General features: G+C 30.7%; 1 protein-coding gene, 2 long non-coding RNA genes and 1 pseudogene across 3 annotated transcripts; all 4 read right to left on the minus strand.

Annotated features, from left to right (window-relative positions):
- Positions 1 to 6,019: 6,019 nt before the first annotated feature.
- Positions 6,020 to 7,616, minus strand: LOC133779701 (uncharacterized). Its single transcript, XR_009869159.1, has 2 exons — positions 7,509 to 7,616; positions 6,020 to 6,250 (listed from the first exon to the last, which is right to left on the minus strand). It is a non-coding gene; the product is annotated as an uncharacterized LOC133779701 (long non-coding RNA).
- A 2,609-nt stretch (positions 7,617 to 10,225) lies between these two features.
- On the minus strand, positions 10,226 to 12,132 carry LOC133779704 (structural maintenance of chromosomes flexible hinge domain-containing protein GMI1-like). The gene is made up of 5 exons (XM_062219632.1): positions 12,036 to 12,132; positions 11,850 to 11,933; positions 11,532 to 11,646; positions 10,993 to 11,212; positions 10,226 to 10,883 (listed from the first exon to the last, which is right to left on the minus strand). Exons 3-5 carry the CDS (start codon positions 11,545 to 11,547, stop codon positions 10,688 to 10,690), a joined length of 432 nt encoding a protein of 143 aa, XP_062075616.1. The 5' UTR covers positions 11,548 to 11,646; positions 11,850 to 11,933; positions 12,036 to 12,132; the 3' UTR covers positions 10,226 to 10,687.
- A 46-nt stretch (positions 12,133 to 12,178) lies between these two features.
- Positions 12,179 to 12,966, minus strand: LOC133779711 (uncharacterized). Its single transcript, XR_009869160.1, has 3 exons — positions 12,934 to 12,966; positions 12,392 to 12,477; positions 12,179 to 12,316 (listed from the first exon to the last, which is right to left on the minus strand). It is a non-coding gene; the product is annotated as an uncharacterized LOC133779711 (long non-coding RNA).
- Positions 12,967 to 14,305: 1,339 nt separating this feature from the next.
- On the minus strand, positions 14,306 to 15,337 carry LOC133779796 (methyl jasmonate esterase 1-like; annotated as a pseudogene).
- Between the last annotated feature and the right edge of the window lie 2,637 nt (positions 15,338 to 17,974).

The following is a 17,974-nucleotide window of genomic DNA, read 5'->3' on the forward strand; positions in this document are numbered from 1 at the left end:
CTTTAGCTACTAATCTAGCTTTAAAGGTTTGGATAGTGCCGTCAGTGTGGTATTTTCTCCTAAATACCCACTTACACCCAATTGGCTTAGACCCTGGAGGGAGGTTTACCAATTCCCAAGTGTTATTGGAAAGAATGGAATCAATCTCATCATTGATGGCTTCTTTCCAAAATGCACTATCTCTTGATTTCATAGCTTCTCTATAAGTCTTAGGATCATCCTCAGCGAGAAGTACAATAGGAATTTTCCTAATGACTTCCTCTCTATTTCCTTCTACCATGTAGAATGAAATTCGTTGAGAATCTATCTCATCCACTGCTAGACTTTTATGATTTTTAAGCCTTTGAATTCTTCTAGGTTCAAAGAGTTGCTTAACATCCTTTTGAGAATTCTCCTCTTGAGAATCAACTTCGGATGTAGACGCTTGAGAATTGTTCTCATATAACAAATTCTCCTTTAGAGATGTTGAAGCTTGAGAATTGTTGTCACATAACATATTCTCAAAGAATTCAACTTCTCTAGATTCAATCACAATATTAGACTCTAAGTCTAATAGCCTATAAGCTTTACTATTGTTGGCATAACCAACAAAAGCACACTTTATGGCTCTTGAACCCAACTTTGTTCTATTAGGTTCGTTTTTCTTGCAATATGTAAGACACCCCCACACTTTGAAGTACCCTATGTTGGGTTTTCTTCCTTTCCATTACTCATATGGAGATATCTCATTTTTCTTCATCGGTATTCGATTAAGAATGTGACAAGCGGTTAAAAGTGCTTCACTCCATAAGTTGAAGTTCAACTTAGAAAACACCAACATAGAATTTATCATCTCTAGATAAGTCCTATTTTTCCTTTCGGCAACACCATTGTGTTGTGGTGTATAAGGTGCAGTACACTCATGAATTATACCATTTTCTTCACAAAATGTATTGAATTCATTAGAGAAGTACTCTCCTCCTCTATCACCTCTTAGCACCTTAATCTTTTTATTTAGTTGATTTTCAACTTCTAATTTATACAATTTAAAAGCATCAAAAGTATCATCTTTATGCTTTAAAAGAAACACATAGGTATATCTACTAAAATCATCTATAAAAGTAAGAAAATACATTTTACCACCTCTAGTTAAAATACCATTTAATTCACAAAGATCACTATGGATTAAATCTAGTAAATTAGATGATCTTTCTACACTAGGAAATGGTTTCTTAATCATTTTCGCCTTAACACATGTTTCACATTTACCATAGTTTTTAATATTGCATGCAATCATACCACATTTTACTACTATTTTCATGGTTGAAAAACCTATATGCGATAGTCTAAGGTGCCACAAAAATAAAGAATCATACTCAATAATATAGGCGAAATTAGCATTTTTATTGATAACATTGAAAGTTACATCATTGGTGCACAATTTAACCATTCCCTCACAAGAGTACCCTTTTCCCAAGAATACATTTGATTTGATAAGTATAAGTTTACCGGACTCAAAAGCGGCTTTAATGCCGGGCTTGCCAAGCAAATCATCACTTACCAAGTTTCTACTCATTTCAGGAACATAAAGTACATTCACTAATGTAACTTTCTTGCCGGAGGTGAAGTAAACATCAATAGTACCTTTGCAAAATACCTTGGATTTGCCCTCATTGCCCATTTGTATCTCATGGTTGCCCTTTGACTCTTCAAAGGTCTTGAACAATGATTTGTCATAGGTGACATGGACGGTGGCACATGTATCATACCACCACCCTTTCACCTTGCCTTGGACCGCATTCACCTCATTAAGGGTAGCAACTATGTTTTCCTCTTGAGTTGCGTTCATCTTAGGTCCTTGTTGGTCTTTTCTATGTCTACACTCTCTAGCATAGTGACCCTTTTTTCCCACACACAAAGCAAGGACCTTTCTTGCCCTTAAACTTGTTTGGGTTGGTTTTTGGACCCAAAGGTTTCTCATTACCCTTTTTCCCTTTGTTTTTGGGATGTTTTGGTTGTGACACCGCATTTGCTTTGGAAGTCTCTCCATTAGACCCCTCCACAAGTTTATCTCTACATATCGATTCCTCTTCGATTAGAATATGCTTTTGGATCTCCCCCAAAGAATAATCCTCATTTTTATGAAGGATTCTTTTCCTATAGCTCTTCCAAGTTGGTGGTAATTTAGCCACTATAGCACCAACTTGAAAGGCATCGGGAAGATCAATCTTTAACACTTTCAATTTATTAACAATAATTTGCAATTCATGAATTTGAGGAAAAATAGGTTTATCACCAAAAAATTTGAAATCGAAGTATTGAGATATCAAAAACTTTTTGGTACCTTCCTCTTCCGCCTTAAACTTTTTCTCAAGTGCATCCCATATCTCCTCCGCCGATTTGGTCTCGGTGTATAGGTCATAGAGCCTATCGGATAGGGCGTTGAGGATATGACCCCTACAAAGAAGATTGTCCTCCTCCCTCTTCCTTCTCTTCTCCACCTCCTCGGGAGTGTCTTTGTCGGATTGCTCGGCTAGAGGTGCCAAGGAAGACTCAAGGATGTAGGCGATTTTGAGAGTGGTTAAAAGAAACCTCACCTTGTCTTGCCACCTAGTAAAATTGGATCCATCAAACCTATCCAACCTCACTAGGTCTTGGTTCATGATCTTGATTGTCTCCCCTTCCATTGAAACAAAAAAGGGTAAGCTTTTGAATATTAGGAAAATATGTATTGCCTCAATGGAAATGGTAAGAAAATATTACAACTCTATGCAAAATATTACAATAGACAAGGATTGATTAAATAAAGTGTTACAACTCTATAACTGAAAAATACAAATAAAAGGAGAAGGAGATGTAAGTTGATAGAAATAGAAAGTACAACTCTATTACAGAAAGATACAAGTAAACTAGAAGTGTTTGAACAAAGGAAATAAAAGGATTACAAATTTTAAACAAAAGTACAAGTAAATAGAATAAGAAGAAAAGAAGAAAGAGCAATAGAAGAAAATAAGAACAAGAACCAAAACAATAAATCTCACTCACACAACCAAAGTGAAGAGTGTTGGGGATCACCAACTTGAACAAGGTTTGAAACCTTTGTCCAAAAGCTTATTTCCCCTAACTCAAGCACTAAGGGATCTCTCACAGATTATAGGAAATGCTTTCTAGAATAATCAAGCCTCAAGGTGTTTCTAGCCAAGTGCTCTAATGGATAGAAAAGTTGTGCCTTACAAGTGAGCATTAGGCTCCTATTTATAGAGTTTAGAGACACCCTTTGAATTTCAAATTCCACCAACCCCATGGCTGTTACCAATGATTAATTGGGTGTTTTTATGGAATTAAAATAGAGATTTGGGAGTTACTTGGCTGTTGGAATCGTTCAAAATTGGATAAAAACTGAAATTGTATGAAGCTGTCAGCCACTAGGGCCACGGCCCTTGTTCCAGGCGCCGCGGCCCTCAGTCAAGTTCATCAACAAATTTTTCAGTTTTTTCCAAAACGTTCCAATTTATTCCCACTTGATTTTGTAACTTCCATACACAATATAGGAGTTAAAATCACATCTCTATCAGCCATTTCTCATATGGCTTTAAGAAATTCATCTCAATATTGTGTAACAACAAATCTACACAATAATGGGTGATATTTAGGAGTTACAAATTTGTGATGAATTTGTAACACCAAATATGTTACATGTTTGGATATTTCACATATATCCAAATAATGTAACTCTCTATTATATGTTACAATATGTGACACTCTATGTCACATTTATTTAATCTAAAACATTATATTATAAAATAATATAATATTACATTATATTATAAAATAATATAACATATTCTTGGCTACAAGGGACCCGTTTGCTGGAGTACTCGGACCTAACTGGTAAGGACCTTACCAGATCGAGTCTATTATTCGACCTAGAGTATATAAATTGGCCAAATTAAACGGAGAATTAGTACCGCAAGCTTGGAATGGCGAACATCTACGACCTTACTATCAGTAGTGTAGGAAAGATGCCTTTGTTGTAACCAAGCTTGTATGTTTATAATACTTTTTGTTAATAAAGTGTTCAACTTTGCTTTCTTTACTAAAAGTTGTATTTTTTGCAAACTCTCTTAATTCAATAGGTCACACTCATAGGATATTACATGGGCATCAGTGGTATACAATAATACCATAAGTTTGAAAAAATAAATAACACACAATAAAAATGTCTGGATCGTTAACCCGACATAAGAATGATTGTATACACGTAAACTAATAAAAAATGTATGGATCTTTAACCCGACATAGAAGTTATAAGTGTATACGCAAGCTAAAGTTGTCTGGATATAACCAGATACGCGAGCTAAGATGATCTGGACATAACCAGATTATCAACAGAATAAAAGTGTTTGGATATAACCAGATGCGCGAGCTAAGATGATCTGGACATAACTAGATCATCAAAATTACGTGTGTGGATCACAAACCAGACACAAGCTAAATAAGTTTGGATCAAACCAGCTAAAACTAATCGACAAAAAGTTGAAATATAAATAAACCTACTTCTAGCTAGGTCGAGATCGAGGCTGGAATATTTTGCAAAAAAATAGTTTCGATCTCACAACCTTGGGGCTACTCAAGGAAGAGGAAAAGTGACTAGAAAAGCAGGATATAACTAAACTACCTATCTCACACGTCATATAAGTACTTTCGAGTGCATGGTAAAAGTAAGGTCCGACCTTGATAAAAAACGAGATCGGACATGGATACATCAAGTAAACTGTGCATGAATGCATTGAAACTTAAGCCTAAATCCAACATATGTGTTTGTACGAATAAACAAACATAAAATCGAACCTTTAATATCAAATGCTTAAAATATTTCGACCCGAAAATGTAAGCAATGTAAGCAAAAATGTTAAAGTAAAAGCTTAATCTAAAATTAAGTGTTTAAAGGTTTTCGAGCAAAGAAAATCATATACATAAATGACTGTCTGAATAAACATAAAATAGCCCTTAAACGAGCTGTAGATTGTCTTTTCCCCAAGGGCATAAGTAAAAATTATTAAAAAAATATTAATGGGACGCAGCCCATGACCTCGCTTCTATGAAGCAGGTGCACCCCCCCTAACAGTATCCGACTTCTCTACTTCTTTTTCTACCTCCTCCTCGGCTTCCTCCTCATCAAGTTGAGCTTGCCACCTCGCCAGGAACTCCTCTTCGAGAGTATCGAGAAAGCTCATATCGAGATCAACATTGTTAGTACATCGTTTCATTAATGATTGAACAAAATGTTTTCAAAACCAGGCTTGGTTCGATGGTCGATGAAGAAATTTTTTATCTGTTTTCTATAAATTAATTTTATTAAAATTTGATCTAAACTAATTTAATAGATTGAAATAAGGATAATAACATGGACTAATGAGATAAGTTGTATTCTAACTGTTAGAAAATAGAAGAATAATCACTTGGAGAGGAGTTCACTTTTAATAACCTTGTTGATTTATTGAGAGAATATCTCACTTAAGCATTGGGAAATTTTTATATCTCTTTTATATAAAAGTGTGTAGATAACATTAATTATTGGTTTTACGGTTTGTTTTGTTAACTTTAATAGAATATTCTAAATATTTAACAGAATATTTCTTTAAAATTAACTAAGATAGATATTTATTAATTATATTAATATAAATTCAAATATTATAAAATATAATTATTATAATAATATTTAATATAAGACTACATATATATAATGATTATATTAATATAAATTCATATTCAAATTTAAATTTAAATGTTATAAAATACGAGTATTATAATAATATATAATACAATATATTTAATAATTATATTAATATAAATTTAAATGTCATAAAATATTATTATGATAATAATATATAATCATAATTTTTACTAATTATGTTAATATAAATTTAAATATTATCAAATATCATTATTATGATAATATTTAATATGAAATATGAAATATCTTTTTTTACTTACACAAAATTAGGAAAACAAATATGAAAGTTGAAGCCAAATAAGGTAACATAAATAGATTTTTATTAATTACTCAAATGTAATTACAATATTTAGTCTACTAGTCTAGGCTTAAGAAATCATATTACAACATAATTTATGTCCAATTCAGATTCCCTTATCACTAAATACAAAACAAGAAATGTATACAAAAATTAGTGAAATACATTCTTCCATTCTAAAGGCCTCAACTACAAATGTTGTCAAGAATTGCTCCAAAGAAATCATCTCAATATACCTGCACATTGTAGAAAAAAAGTCTTTTTATTATTAAGAGCAAAAGTTATTGCCACCACAACAACAAACTTACAGTCTTTTCTTAAATGATACATTGAAAACTTCAAAAGAAGAAAATGGAAAACTAAGATAAATACTTATCTGTTTTAGTTCAATAAAATAAGAGAGCTATCAAGAAAGAGCTAGGGAATTTTCAGATGAACAATAAAATAAGAGAGAATTAGTAGAAAATTTCTCTATGGTGATGAGTCTGATGACTCAAAACAGTCAGTTGGGACATAAACTGTATAACTAACTAACAAAAACACATACCGTAATACACACTCATGCCCTCACTTCACACGAGATAAATAACTACAATTCTAACAGGAAAATGTATTCATAATTATATAATATCTATAGCAAAAAATAGCTAATTCCACCATTGAAAACCTGATACATCCACACAGGCATACAAATAGTAAATCCAAGATTCCAAATACAGAGTACTTCAAGTATTTATCTCTCTAAGCATACTGTATGATTGTTTACTTTTTCCAAGTAAATCCAAGATTCCAAATACACACTCATGCCTCTAAGCATACTGTGTGATTGTTTACTTTTTCCAAGTAATGAGACCTTATTAACAAAATAAAGACAAACAAAGCAATAACAAATTAAGACAAAGCTGTTACTAACAGACTTTTGGATTATCAACACTAATACAATCTAATCTAAAGGAAAATTTTGTTAATTTAAGAGATGAACTCTATCTCTAAACAAAGAGATACACCACAAAATGTAAGAAACCTATCATAACTTAAAAAAACTTTCAAAAAGATCACTCATGCAACTAAGAATTTTGTGCTCAGTCTAATATAAATTAAAATACTAAATAAGAGGAACACCTCATGTAGTTAATGACCATTAAACAAATAAGCTCCAAAGCTTTTTCAGAAGTTCAATAATGGTATCATGAATCAATATGCTTTTATTTACAACAAAAATGAATTTAATACCTATAAGCGCTCTGTGAATATTGGGCTAACAATTCAGAGAAAGCAGGATGACTTTTAAGCTGCAAATGGAATTAAAAAAAAACAGAGATATTATGCTACCTAAAATTTATGAAAAACTGAAAGAAAGTGAACAAGTTCCAGTTAAGATTTTAGTTAAAATGAGCCCTCAAAGAGCTCAATACTTCCCAATTAATTTATTACAACATGCCTGAACTATTTATCTAAACTAACTATACCAATCTTAAAAGGGAAGCAGCAAACCTTTTTAGACATGGTGCTCATCTTCTGAAGTATTGATACAAATAAACTTCCAGTATCACCAGCAGCTAATTTCTCAATCAAATGCACCATGACTAAACTGGCAGAAACCTGCATATATTTACAATATAAATTAACTTAAAATGCCAATAATCAATAATCACATCAAAGAAGCCATCTAAAACTATATGATCTGCAAACATTTTGTTAGGCATCAGATATTGAATAGAGCTATATAGGATTAGTGTGTTGACTTGTAAATTTACTCAAGTTCTATTGGTTGGCTAGTAAGTGTTATTGTTATTCTATAAATAGTATAAGAGAATACTTGGAAGGGATATATAGAAGAATTTGGTTACTGTTTAAAGTTTAGAATTTCTACCCTGGGAGTTTTTGCTAGGTTTTCTCAAATTAACCTAGACTTTGTGCAAGATTTGGTTCTTTTCAGTACATTTCGTTTATTCTTAGAATAAAGCTTACAGAATCTTTCAAATCAGCAACCTAGACGGTGTATTAATTAAAATATATTAAATGAGAAACAATGGGTCAGTTGTTCAAATAAAAAAATTAATGATCAGGAAAGAAAGTGCATTAACTCGAACACGTTAAAACAGCAAACGTATGGTGTTGACTTTAAAATGACTAACTAAAATTCACCCCAAACCTCATGCAAGAAAGAGCCATATATAAGTTTATACCCAAAAGTAGAAAAAAAATGCAATATGGATCCAAGGCTTTTTTACTTGCCTGAGAAACAAAAACAGGGCAGTACTCATATATTTCAGTTGAGGAAACAAAACTAAGTAGACTAGCAAAAACAGAGGACAAATACAATTTTAAATTAGCAAGGCTTATAGAAAAAGTTTTATTGTTATATTAGCACTGCCTTTAAGACTTCCATTAAATGAGATGTTACTTACACTGCCATTTATCATAACATGAAGTTTCTGCCCTGTGCTAGAAGTTCTAAATTGTCCCAGTTCCAACCCAGTTCATATATCTATTCATACAACAAAAGAATCCTTTAGAAATTATCCTGTCTAAATCAAACTATGACACAATTAGTAAAGCAAAATTCTAGTTATGTTGCTCACAATCAAGAGATGTGATGAAACTTTTAGGTAAAATTACCCATTCAATGATCTCACTACCCAATATTACAACCTTTCCAATAACAGTTTTACACAGATGGATAAGAAAGGAAGAAACATTGCTGCTTTTTATATTTTTATAAAGCAAACCTTTTTTTTTACATGGCAAACTTGGAAATATCTTAAGAGTAATTAATTTAAAAAACAAAATGGACCTTGCAACACTGTCACAGATCAATGGGACACAGTTTTGGGCACAAAAGAAGAATTTCTAAGGAATGCAACAGCTACATTACAGGGCTATTTTCTATTCTTATAAGAAAGGAGAGGACCAAAATACTAGTTACAAAGACCCATTACCAATTAGAAATAATATGAGCATCCTATGCAAACATAAGTGCTAAAGTCCAAAGATAAGAAAATTAAGAACCTCATTTCTGAAAGCCTGGCCAATTTGAGCAGCAGCAAAAGGAAGCTTGTTCCCATTGTAATAGTACAAGTCTTTGAAGTTAACAAATATGTCGTGTGCAGTTTCTGGCCCCATGAACCTATAGCAGAGGAGATTTAATTACATATCATTACTAACCAAACATGAGTCCTAATAAAAAAGAATCGCTAAGAAAGAAACAGTACCTCACTTTCCGCTGCCTTGAAACGAACATATATAACAGATGCCTCTACACCCTCAGCAAGAGATGCCTTGCTGCTACTATTGCTCCGGATTGCTGACTGAACCTGATGAAGAAACAATAACCATATAGAACCAGAACGTTTTCTTTTTTAGGTAACAAACAGAGCACTTGATTTAAGACCAAAAGGAGACAGAAACAGAGGTCTACCAACCCAACAAAACAGCACAAAACAATGGAGCGCATTAATTCAACCCGTACATTATTTTACCTGAGAAGACGCACTTTTGAGTACAGAAAGTACATGAGTGGAAGAATGTGCAAAAATGTAACATTATCTAATAAGCTATCTGCATAAATTTGTTTCTACCTGCAGTTGTCGAAATTTGAGTAAGTAAACGCCAGATTCTGCATACTGTGGATTGTTTTCTACATACCTAATATAAAGTAGATAATGTTTAAGGTCATCAAGTTGATTGAGAAAATAAATGTCTCAAAAAAATATGCTAGTAATTCCCTAAATCAACATATAAATTAATGGTACGACACAAGTAATATTTAATGAATGCAACTAAAGCAGCAAAAATAGATACATAAATATATATGATGTAAATAGCATCCCCTTACGCTATGCAGTCATCAAGGCGTTTGAGCAGAGGGAGGAAGTTCTCATTGACAACATTCATATTTGGAGAACAAAAATTTGTAGAGATCTGCACAAGGATAGACAACAGCAAATCATTTTGTAATGATAAGAACCGAATAGTTTAGTATAATACACTGTCCAAGTTTTGAATCCAACAAATTGCAGTTCAGTTTATATTTCAATAATCAGCTCTCCAATTAAACTTAAAAGACTGGACACTAAGACTAATCTGGCAAATTCAAATTTTACACTAAAAAAATTCAAGCAAAGAAAATGTTAGATAGTTCAAATGCATTAGATAGTTGACTCACTGGCATGAGAAACTGAGGTTCAATTCAAGAAAAAAAACAAAGATGGGGCACAATGATGTGACCTACTCATCAAGATACCACATAGATGGGTCACTGATGTGATCTATACCAAGCTTAACACTCTCAAGGTCCTATTTTAATCGTACCAGGTAAGCCTATACCATTTGAAATATAGAACCATTGTGTCTAAAAGAGTGATTGCTTAATCTAACAATGATAAGATACGGTTCAGTATACACAACTGTCAACAACACTTAAAACATTTGTCCAAATACCAAATAGCCCAAAAAGAATATAGTGAGATATAAATTGTCCATTCATATAGTAATTACTGACTAAGATGGCCATAAACTACAAGATACCTCTGAATGGACTGCCAAACAATAAGGAATATTAGTCCTCTGAGTAAATCTTCATATTCTAAGATGATCCAACTTTGTACTTGATAAGAAAGGAGAGATTATCTTGTGTCAATAAATTAATTGTAGTTAAGAAGCTTTGGATGTCACCTTATATTGTCAAAGCATATAACAAGAAATCGACCATTTATAGATTTGCCAAGAATGGCTACTTCTTCATGAATAGCATGGCTGTGATCAACTTCTCCAGTTTGTTTATACCTTTCTAAAAGAACAACAGTTTCGAAAGATCTAATGACAACAGCAAGCATTTGATCTGCACCCAAGTATTCTGACAGTATCCTAAATGTAGACAAACCTACAAGTTAGAACCGAATAAAGAAAAAATAAAATAAAAGGACGACAAGATAGTGTTTTGGTTGGGAAAATGCAAACACATGAGATGTTTGACCTGCTCAGCTGGCTGCAATGAGGTCGAACTCTTCCAAGTAGAGCAACCACTCCTATTGTGTCTTTCATTAAATGATTTTCTGGCTCTTGGAATGGAATTCCCCTAGAAATAATGCAAAGAACCGCAGCAGCAGAGTTACCCATCTTTTCTATATTCTCCATCACTTCCTCTTTCGAGGACAACTGATTTTCGAGACCAAATGGATATAGTTCTGTAGAATCTAGAAATTTTACAACAAATATAAGATCCCGTTAAGTACTTCAATCAACAAAGTTCTAATATAGCAAATATGTCCTAAAACTAGAAAAACAAGGCCCAGGACACACAATAGAAAAAAGAGTGTCGTCTCATCACTACAATAATTTTTAAAAGCCGAGTGAGTGCACCCAGGTATACTATCTAGCATGGAAGGACATGTCAGTGTCACAAAATTAAATGGTCGATTTGGTCAAGTAGATTCTTTAGATATGTCAAAACATTTTTACAATGATTCCAGCAGATAAAAAAGAATAGCTATAGATGTGCTAGCAAGTCAAAACCTTGCAATTTTTTCATAGTTTGCTCAATTTTTTCCTTCTCTTCATTTAGCTTGACACATTTTTCTTCCAATATTCAGACTACAGAGCCAATTTTTAACAGGTCCTCTTCAAAGACCTACAGTGAAATAAAGAAACTCAAGAAATCCTAAATCCAGCATGAAATGTGTACAAGAAGGGAAGATATATCTTCCTAAAGCCTGTGAAACTCTATAGATGAATAAAAATAATTATTACAATGGTTAGTCCGTGCCAAGATAAAAACTGCATATTCTTTGAAAAGTAATGTAAAAGTGACAATTAGTAGTTGTATGCTTGTACCTTTTTATTATTTTCAATGACCGTGGAGAAGTTTTTTCCATCATGCTCCACTTTTGGATTTGGTATAGCAAGTTTGACATGAACCTGCATATGGAGTATAGCAATGGCTAATAAGTAATGGTTTGTAAACTACTTCAACCAACAAAACAAAACCATCACATATAGCTTTTACATAGTTGTTCCCACCTCAACATTCAGACTAAGGTTTGAATGGCGAGAATGGATAGCTAAGAAGCTATAGTTTCCTGCAATTTGAGATAAAGGAATAGCAGGAACAATGCAGTGCCCATGCTTGAAAGTATACCGGACAGACCTCCCAAATTAAGCTAATCAGCCTTTATTGTTAGCATATGTGACAGACCAGTTTTCTCTTCATCGTGGATAGTATCATCCACAATACCCTCACAGTTGACAATTTCAAAAATGATATTTTCTAGTTTGGAACCAGCAGTAAGAATCTCGGGTACCTAGTCACAATATTTTTAGATAAGAAAAGGTGGGAAAAAGAAAATTAGCAACATATGAAGCAGAGAATCACTGACCTTCGATGCGATTCTTAGTTCTCTTTTCTCAATCTGAAATTCTTGTTTAAAAAAGACTTTATTGCCTGATGATACAGAGAGCGATGCTGCACAGGTTCGGGCACAGATATGGAATTTACGGGGCAAATAAAGTATAAAAGATTGCAAGTCAATAATACATATTTATTTTGACTACATAATTAATTGATCACATAAGGAATAGTCAAGCTTTTGCTTATAAGATTCAAAATCTGAGATTTTACTTCCATATCAAGACAATAAAATAAATATACACACCAAGAGTTGTATAAGTAGTATTGTAATTTTTTACACACAAAGACACAAAAAGTTTGTGGTAATAAAATTATTGAACTGAAGCATATAACATTCAATTCAACACATGTTTGTATTACAAAATTAGCACAAGGCCTTATATTATTCTACGTGATACTGGTACAAAAACAAGAATGAAACTATATTACCAATTTCTTTAGCGTGTCTCATAACTAGATTTCTACAAGTTCAACACATCAGAGATAAAGCTCTCCAGTAAATACACTTACCATTCTCTCCATAACCAGCTGTTACTTTCAAGACCGAACCACCCACCCCCTTCGTGAGACCGAGCCACCCACCCCCTCTGCAAGACCGAGCCACCCACCCCCTCCGTGAGACCGAGCCACCCACGACCCTGAGCCCGTCGTTTTCACAAGACCCATGAGCCCCTGTCATTTGCGCCGTTTGCCGATGATAGGGAAGGTCGGGCTCCATAAAGACAGGTGAGAGAGAAAGAGGGAAGGAGAGAGGTCTGGTGGGAGAAAGAGATCTGAGAGAGAGGAGATGTGCCTCTTCTCAGGATTTGTCTTCCGTGAAGGGGAGTGAGAGACCGAGAGAGATAGGTCTACGGGAAATGGGTCAAAGGGAAATTGGCGCTTTTTTATTTTATTTGCCGCCTGAAACTTTGAGAATATACCATAACTCTTTTTAAATAGTATTATAATGATATATTATGGTAATGGGTGTTTGGTGTAGTGATTGTATATATAATAATTATATTAATATAAATTTAAATTCAAATTCAAATGTTATAAAATATCATTATTATAATAATATATAATACAAGACTAGAGATTTAATATTTATATTAATATAAATTTAAATATTATAAAATATTGTTATGATAATAATATTTAATGCAAGACTAGATATTTAATACTTATATTAATATAAATTTAAACATTATAATAATATATAATACATATAATCTTATTTTTTATTAAAAAAAATATCATGATGTTTAAAAAAGTTATCATATTATATATAGACATATATTTAAAAAAATCATAAATAATATTTTGGTTTAATTTTTCATTTAATATGTCTATGACATTTTTTTATATATAATATTGTTTATTTATTTGAAATTTATATGACAATAATACCAATTTAATAAATATAATTAAAAAATTCTATAAATAAAACTAAGCCTACAACGTACATTTAATATATATATATATATAACTACCAAAAATTCCTTTCAATATTGAACATATTCATCAATCATTCACTTCTTGTGCAATTAAAAATTCATAATTATATACAAATTAATAACTCATATATAAATATATATATATATATCCACAAAAGTAATTAATCCTCTAAACTTTCTGTATCTAACATTTTGATATCTTATAAAATTTGAAGTTCTAAGGAGCTTAATTATAAAAATATATTGATTTATATGAGAATATACTTAATGAGATGTTGAGAATATATAGGGCATTCTTACTTTTTATCAGTCATTAACATGGAAAAGTAAAGTCACACACAAACGAGTACAATGTATTATATAGAGCTATAAATCTCTGTCCTTGCATATTATTTCAAACTAAGAAAAAAGTAATATATTTATCTAAAAAAAAAGTAATATATAGTTTATTTTGGAGAATATTTTTGTGCAATCTCCACAAGGTGAATAAAGAGCTTAAGTGGTTGAGTGAACATAACCATATGATCAGTCCCACTAATGACTTTGACTTCATGAGGTGGGTTGCTCTCGATCATCCACTTTTGGAAACTCTCCTCAAGTGTTAAGTCTTGGTCACACACTATAAAAACTCTATTAACCGATCCATATCTTTCCTTAGTCAGTTTTACTTGTTTGTTCACCAACTCTTCATTGTTAAACAAAGGGAAAGGTCTAAGCAATGACAGCGCAAGAACTAAATCCTGTTATTAAAGATGATCATTATATATATATATATATATATATATATAAAAACATGTTATAAGAAAGGAAAAGGTTAATTATTAAACTATACTAAATTGGAAATAGTTAAAGTTGTGTTCTATATTACCTCTGGTGGGGAAAGCTGGTACAGCTTTGTTGTCACAAAATTTGGCCCAAAACTTAATGCCGTTGCAGGACTATTAGGACCATTTTCATAAATGAATTTTGAATCCATATAAGAAGTCAATCCTCTTGATGACAACTATAAAAAGTTTAAACAACCCATTTTAGAAAATTGCTATGTTGAATTTATACCGTAGAGAAATATGGATGAAATATAGAATATTGTATTATATATATATGTTTACCTCTTCAGATATTTTTGGCTAGCTGAGAGTAGCACCAGGCATAAATGCAGTAACAAATACTGCAGCTGAAATTTTAAGGGGAAATCTTTCCATGGCAAGAGATATGCTGAGACCACCCAAACTATGGCCGACTACAACGACTTTATTTGTTTCCATGGCCGACAGAAACGCCATGAAATCCATCAATGGCTTAGCGTAGTCAATCACTGAACTATTGAGTTGATTAATTTGGCTAGGATTGATTCCAGAAGCCGTGAGATCTATAGTTGTGACATTATGACCAATGGATTGTAAGAGAGTGGCCACCTTGTACCAACACCAAGCTCCATGTCCAGCTCCATGAACAACAACAAAATCATGACGCTTCATCATCTCTCTCTCTCTCTCTCTTGAATAGACTCCTTTGTTCTTAATCAGCTCCTCAAATGTAAGTTGACTTTAAGTTTTTATTTAAAAAAAAAGAAAAACTATATTACTACCAAAAAAAATAAATAAAAAATCACCAACTAAAAATTTAGTCATAGCTAGAACACCACATTTTAGTCATTAATTGTTTCAGTGATTAAATTTTTTTAGTCGCTCCTTAGTCACGTACTGAAAATCTTTCGCAACTAAAAAATTATTAGTCACACTGAAAATCATATATTTTCTGATTAAAATTAATCTTCTTTTTCAGTAAAAAAAAAAAGTTACAAGCCCACTAATTTATAATTTTAGTGATTCTTCAGCGATTAAAATGCTCAACAAATAGTATTAATTTGTTACTATATATTTTAGTCACTAATTTATTTTTTATATGAAATAAATAATATGATTTCTTGTACTAATATTAGTTGATGAACATAAAATTAATATTTCTAGCGACATAATGTTAGTTTATATAGTTTTATAAACTTGTTACACTAATAATAACATATAATTATTCAAAATTATATTTTAAATTAAAATAGACAATTATGATGATTAAAGTGAATAATTATAGCAAATTAATGAATATATTCAAATAATTTGGTTTTATATATATTTTAGCTAAAACAATTAAAAACAAAATGTCGTACTATAATTAATAATGCAAGCAGTGATGATCATTGTCACACCTTTAAATATTATTAAAACTTTGGTGAAATTAATGAAAATAGTTTAAGATACTGCTGTCGTTTTTGCAATATGCATGCTTACTCATTTTGAAAACACTCACATATATAGGCTCAAATGGCTTATCAAATTTAAATCTTTATGTAAAATCTTATTATCTTCTCGACATTTATTCGTATCTATTGTTTTCTTAATTTGAGCTTATAATTTATTATATATATAATAATTAAAAATATATATTATATATGTATTGAGTCCAAAACATTTAAGGCCAGACCTGGTTACAATTAAGTCAGAATACACCAAGACTGCATACAAGATATAGATTCATAATATTGCATATAAATTTTAAATAAATAAACAATATTATATATATACGAAAAATTAAACCTAAAAATTATTTATGATTTTAAAAAATATATATATATGAAAACATTTTAGATTATAAACTACAATATTTAGTGTATAAAACATTTATGATATTATTCAAATCACACATTTAAGATTGGAGAAAAAATTTATTTATTTTTTATAGAAGATAAATACTATTCTAATTTCTTATGTAGTTAGTCAGTTATATTATTTGTACGCACATTTAGTTAAGTTACATAAATAATAAAAAAAAAACATATTTTCTTTATAAATATAAATGATAAAATTTTTAATAAAAATTAAGATTATGTATTATATCTTATTATAATAATGATATTTTATAATATTTGAATTTGTATTAATATAATTATTAAATATCTAATTTTGTATTAAATATTATTATAATGTTTTAATTTATATTACTATATTTAATAAATATCTATTTTTAATAACTTTTAAAAGTATATTAAATATTTGTAATATTATGTTAAAATTAACAAAAAAAAAAACATTAAAACTAAAAAAATTTGTTATTTACGGAAGAATTATATATATTTATTTATATCTTCATAAATTTTAATTTGGAAAGTTTCAGTATATAATAGTCAAATTGATTAACTTACGGCTCCCTAAATTATTGTCTCATTATCTACTCTATCACATCTTATATATAAATATATATATATATAAATATATATATATATAAATATATATATATATATATTTGTTCCTTCTGTAGTCGATATATACGTTTACCTAAAAATTTAGACAAAAATCCCTAAAAAAAAAATAATAGACAAAAATAAAATCTTGTCCCACATTTAATATTTCATAGATCTGTTTAACTTATATATAAATATGTATTGCCCTGTTTATTTTATATATATATATATATTTATATTATATAAACGTATTTAATTTTGACTTTCACCTCACATTGTCCATTCTTTTTCCTTGATGATTAAAAACTAGAATAGGATGAGATAGATCATGAAAATAAGTGCATGATCAATAAATATATTATATTTGTATTCTTTTAGATATCTAACGTGCAATCTAACATATATAGACAATGTATGCAATTTATATATATATATATAAAAATATAAAATTATGTTATTTGAAAACAAGAAATAAATGTGGACAAAATAAAGAACTGATGACCAAAAATTGAGGGAAAAATTAGGGTACAAAAATCAGGGAAAAATAAAATAAAGAAATGATCTTTCTATATTGGGAGGTTAAGAATAAGACGAGGTTAGTGAATATAATCACCACTTATCTACGAAGATTGAGATTCTAGTTCAACAAACTGATCTCACAACTACTTTTTTTGGGCTAAAATAGGAAAGATCCACAAGCAACATGCAAATTCTTTCACGATTAGAGGTAAATTATTTCCATAATAATTTTTATCATCCTTAATTTTATTTAAATTTATTAATATTTATTTTGTAATCATGAATTATCAATGGTACTTGATATGACATTTATTAATCCTGCGCAGATCCTTTTGAGTGGAAGAATGATTTGAATGTA

Source organism: Humulus lupulus, chromosome 1, assembly GCF_963169125.1.
Source record: "Humulus lupulus chromosome 1, drHumLupu1.1, whole genome shotgun sequence".
NCBI classification, from domain to species: domain Eukaryota; kingdom Viridiplantae; phylum Streptophyta; class Magnoliopsida; order Rosales; family Cannabaceae; genus Humulus; species Humulus lupulus.

What these genes read in the sequence shown, in the direction of transcription:
- LOC133779704 (XM_062219632.1), bottom strand. An exon ending in CATTGCAGCCAGCTGAGCAG is followed by an intron (nt 10,884 to 10,992) that starts GTCAAACATCTC and finishes GTCTACATTTAG; the next exon opens with GATACTGTCAGAATACTTGG.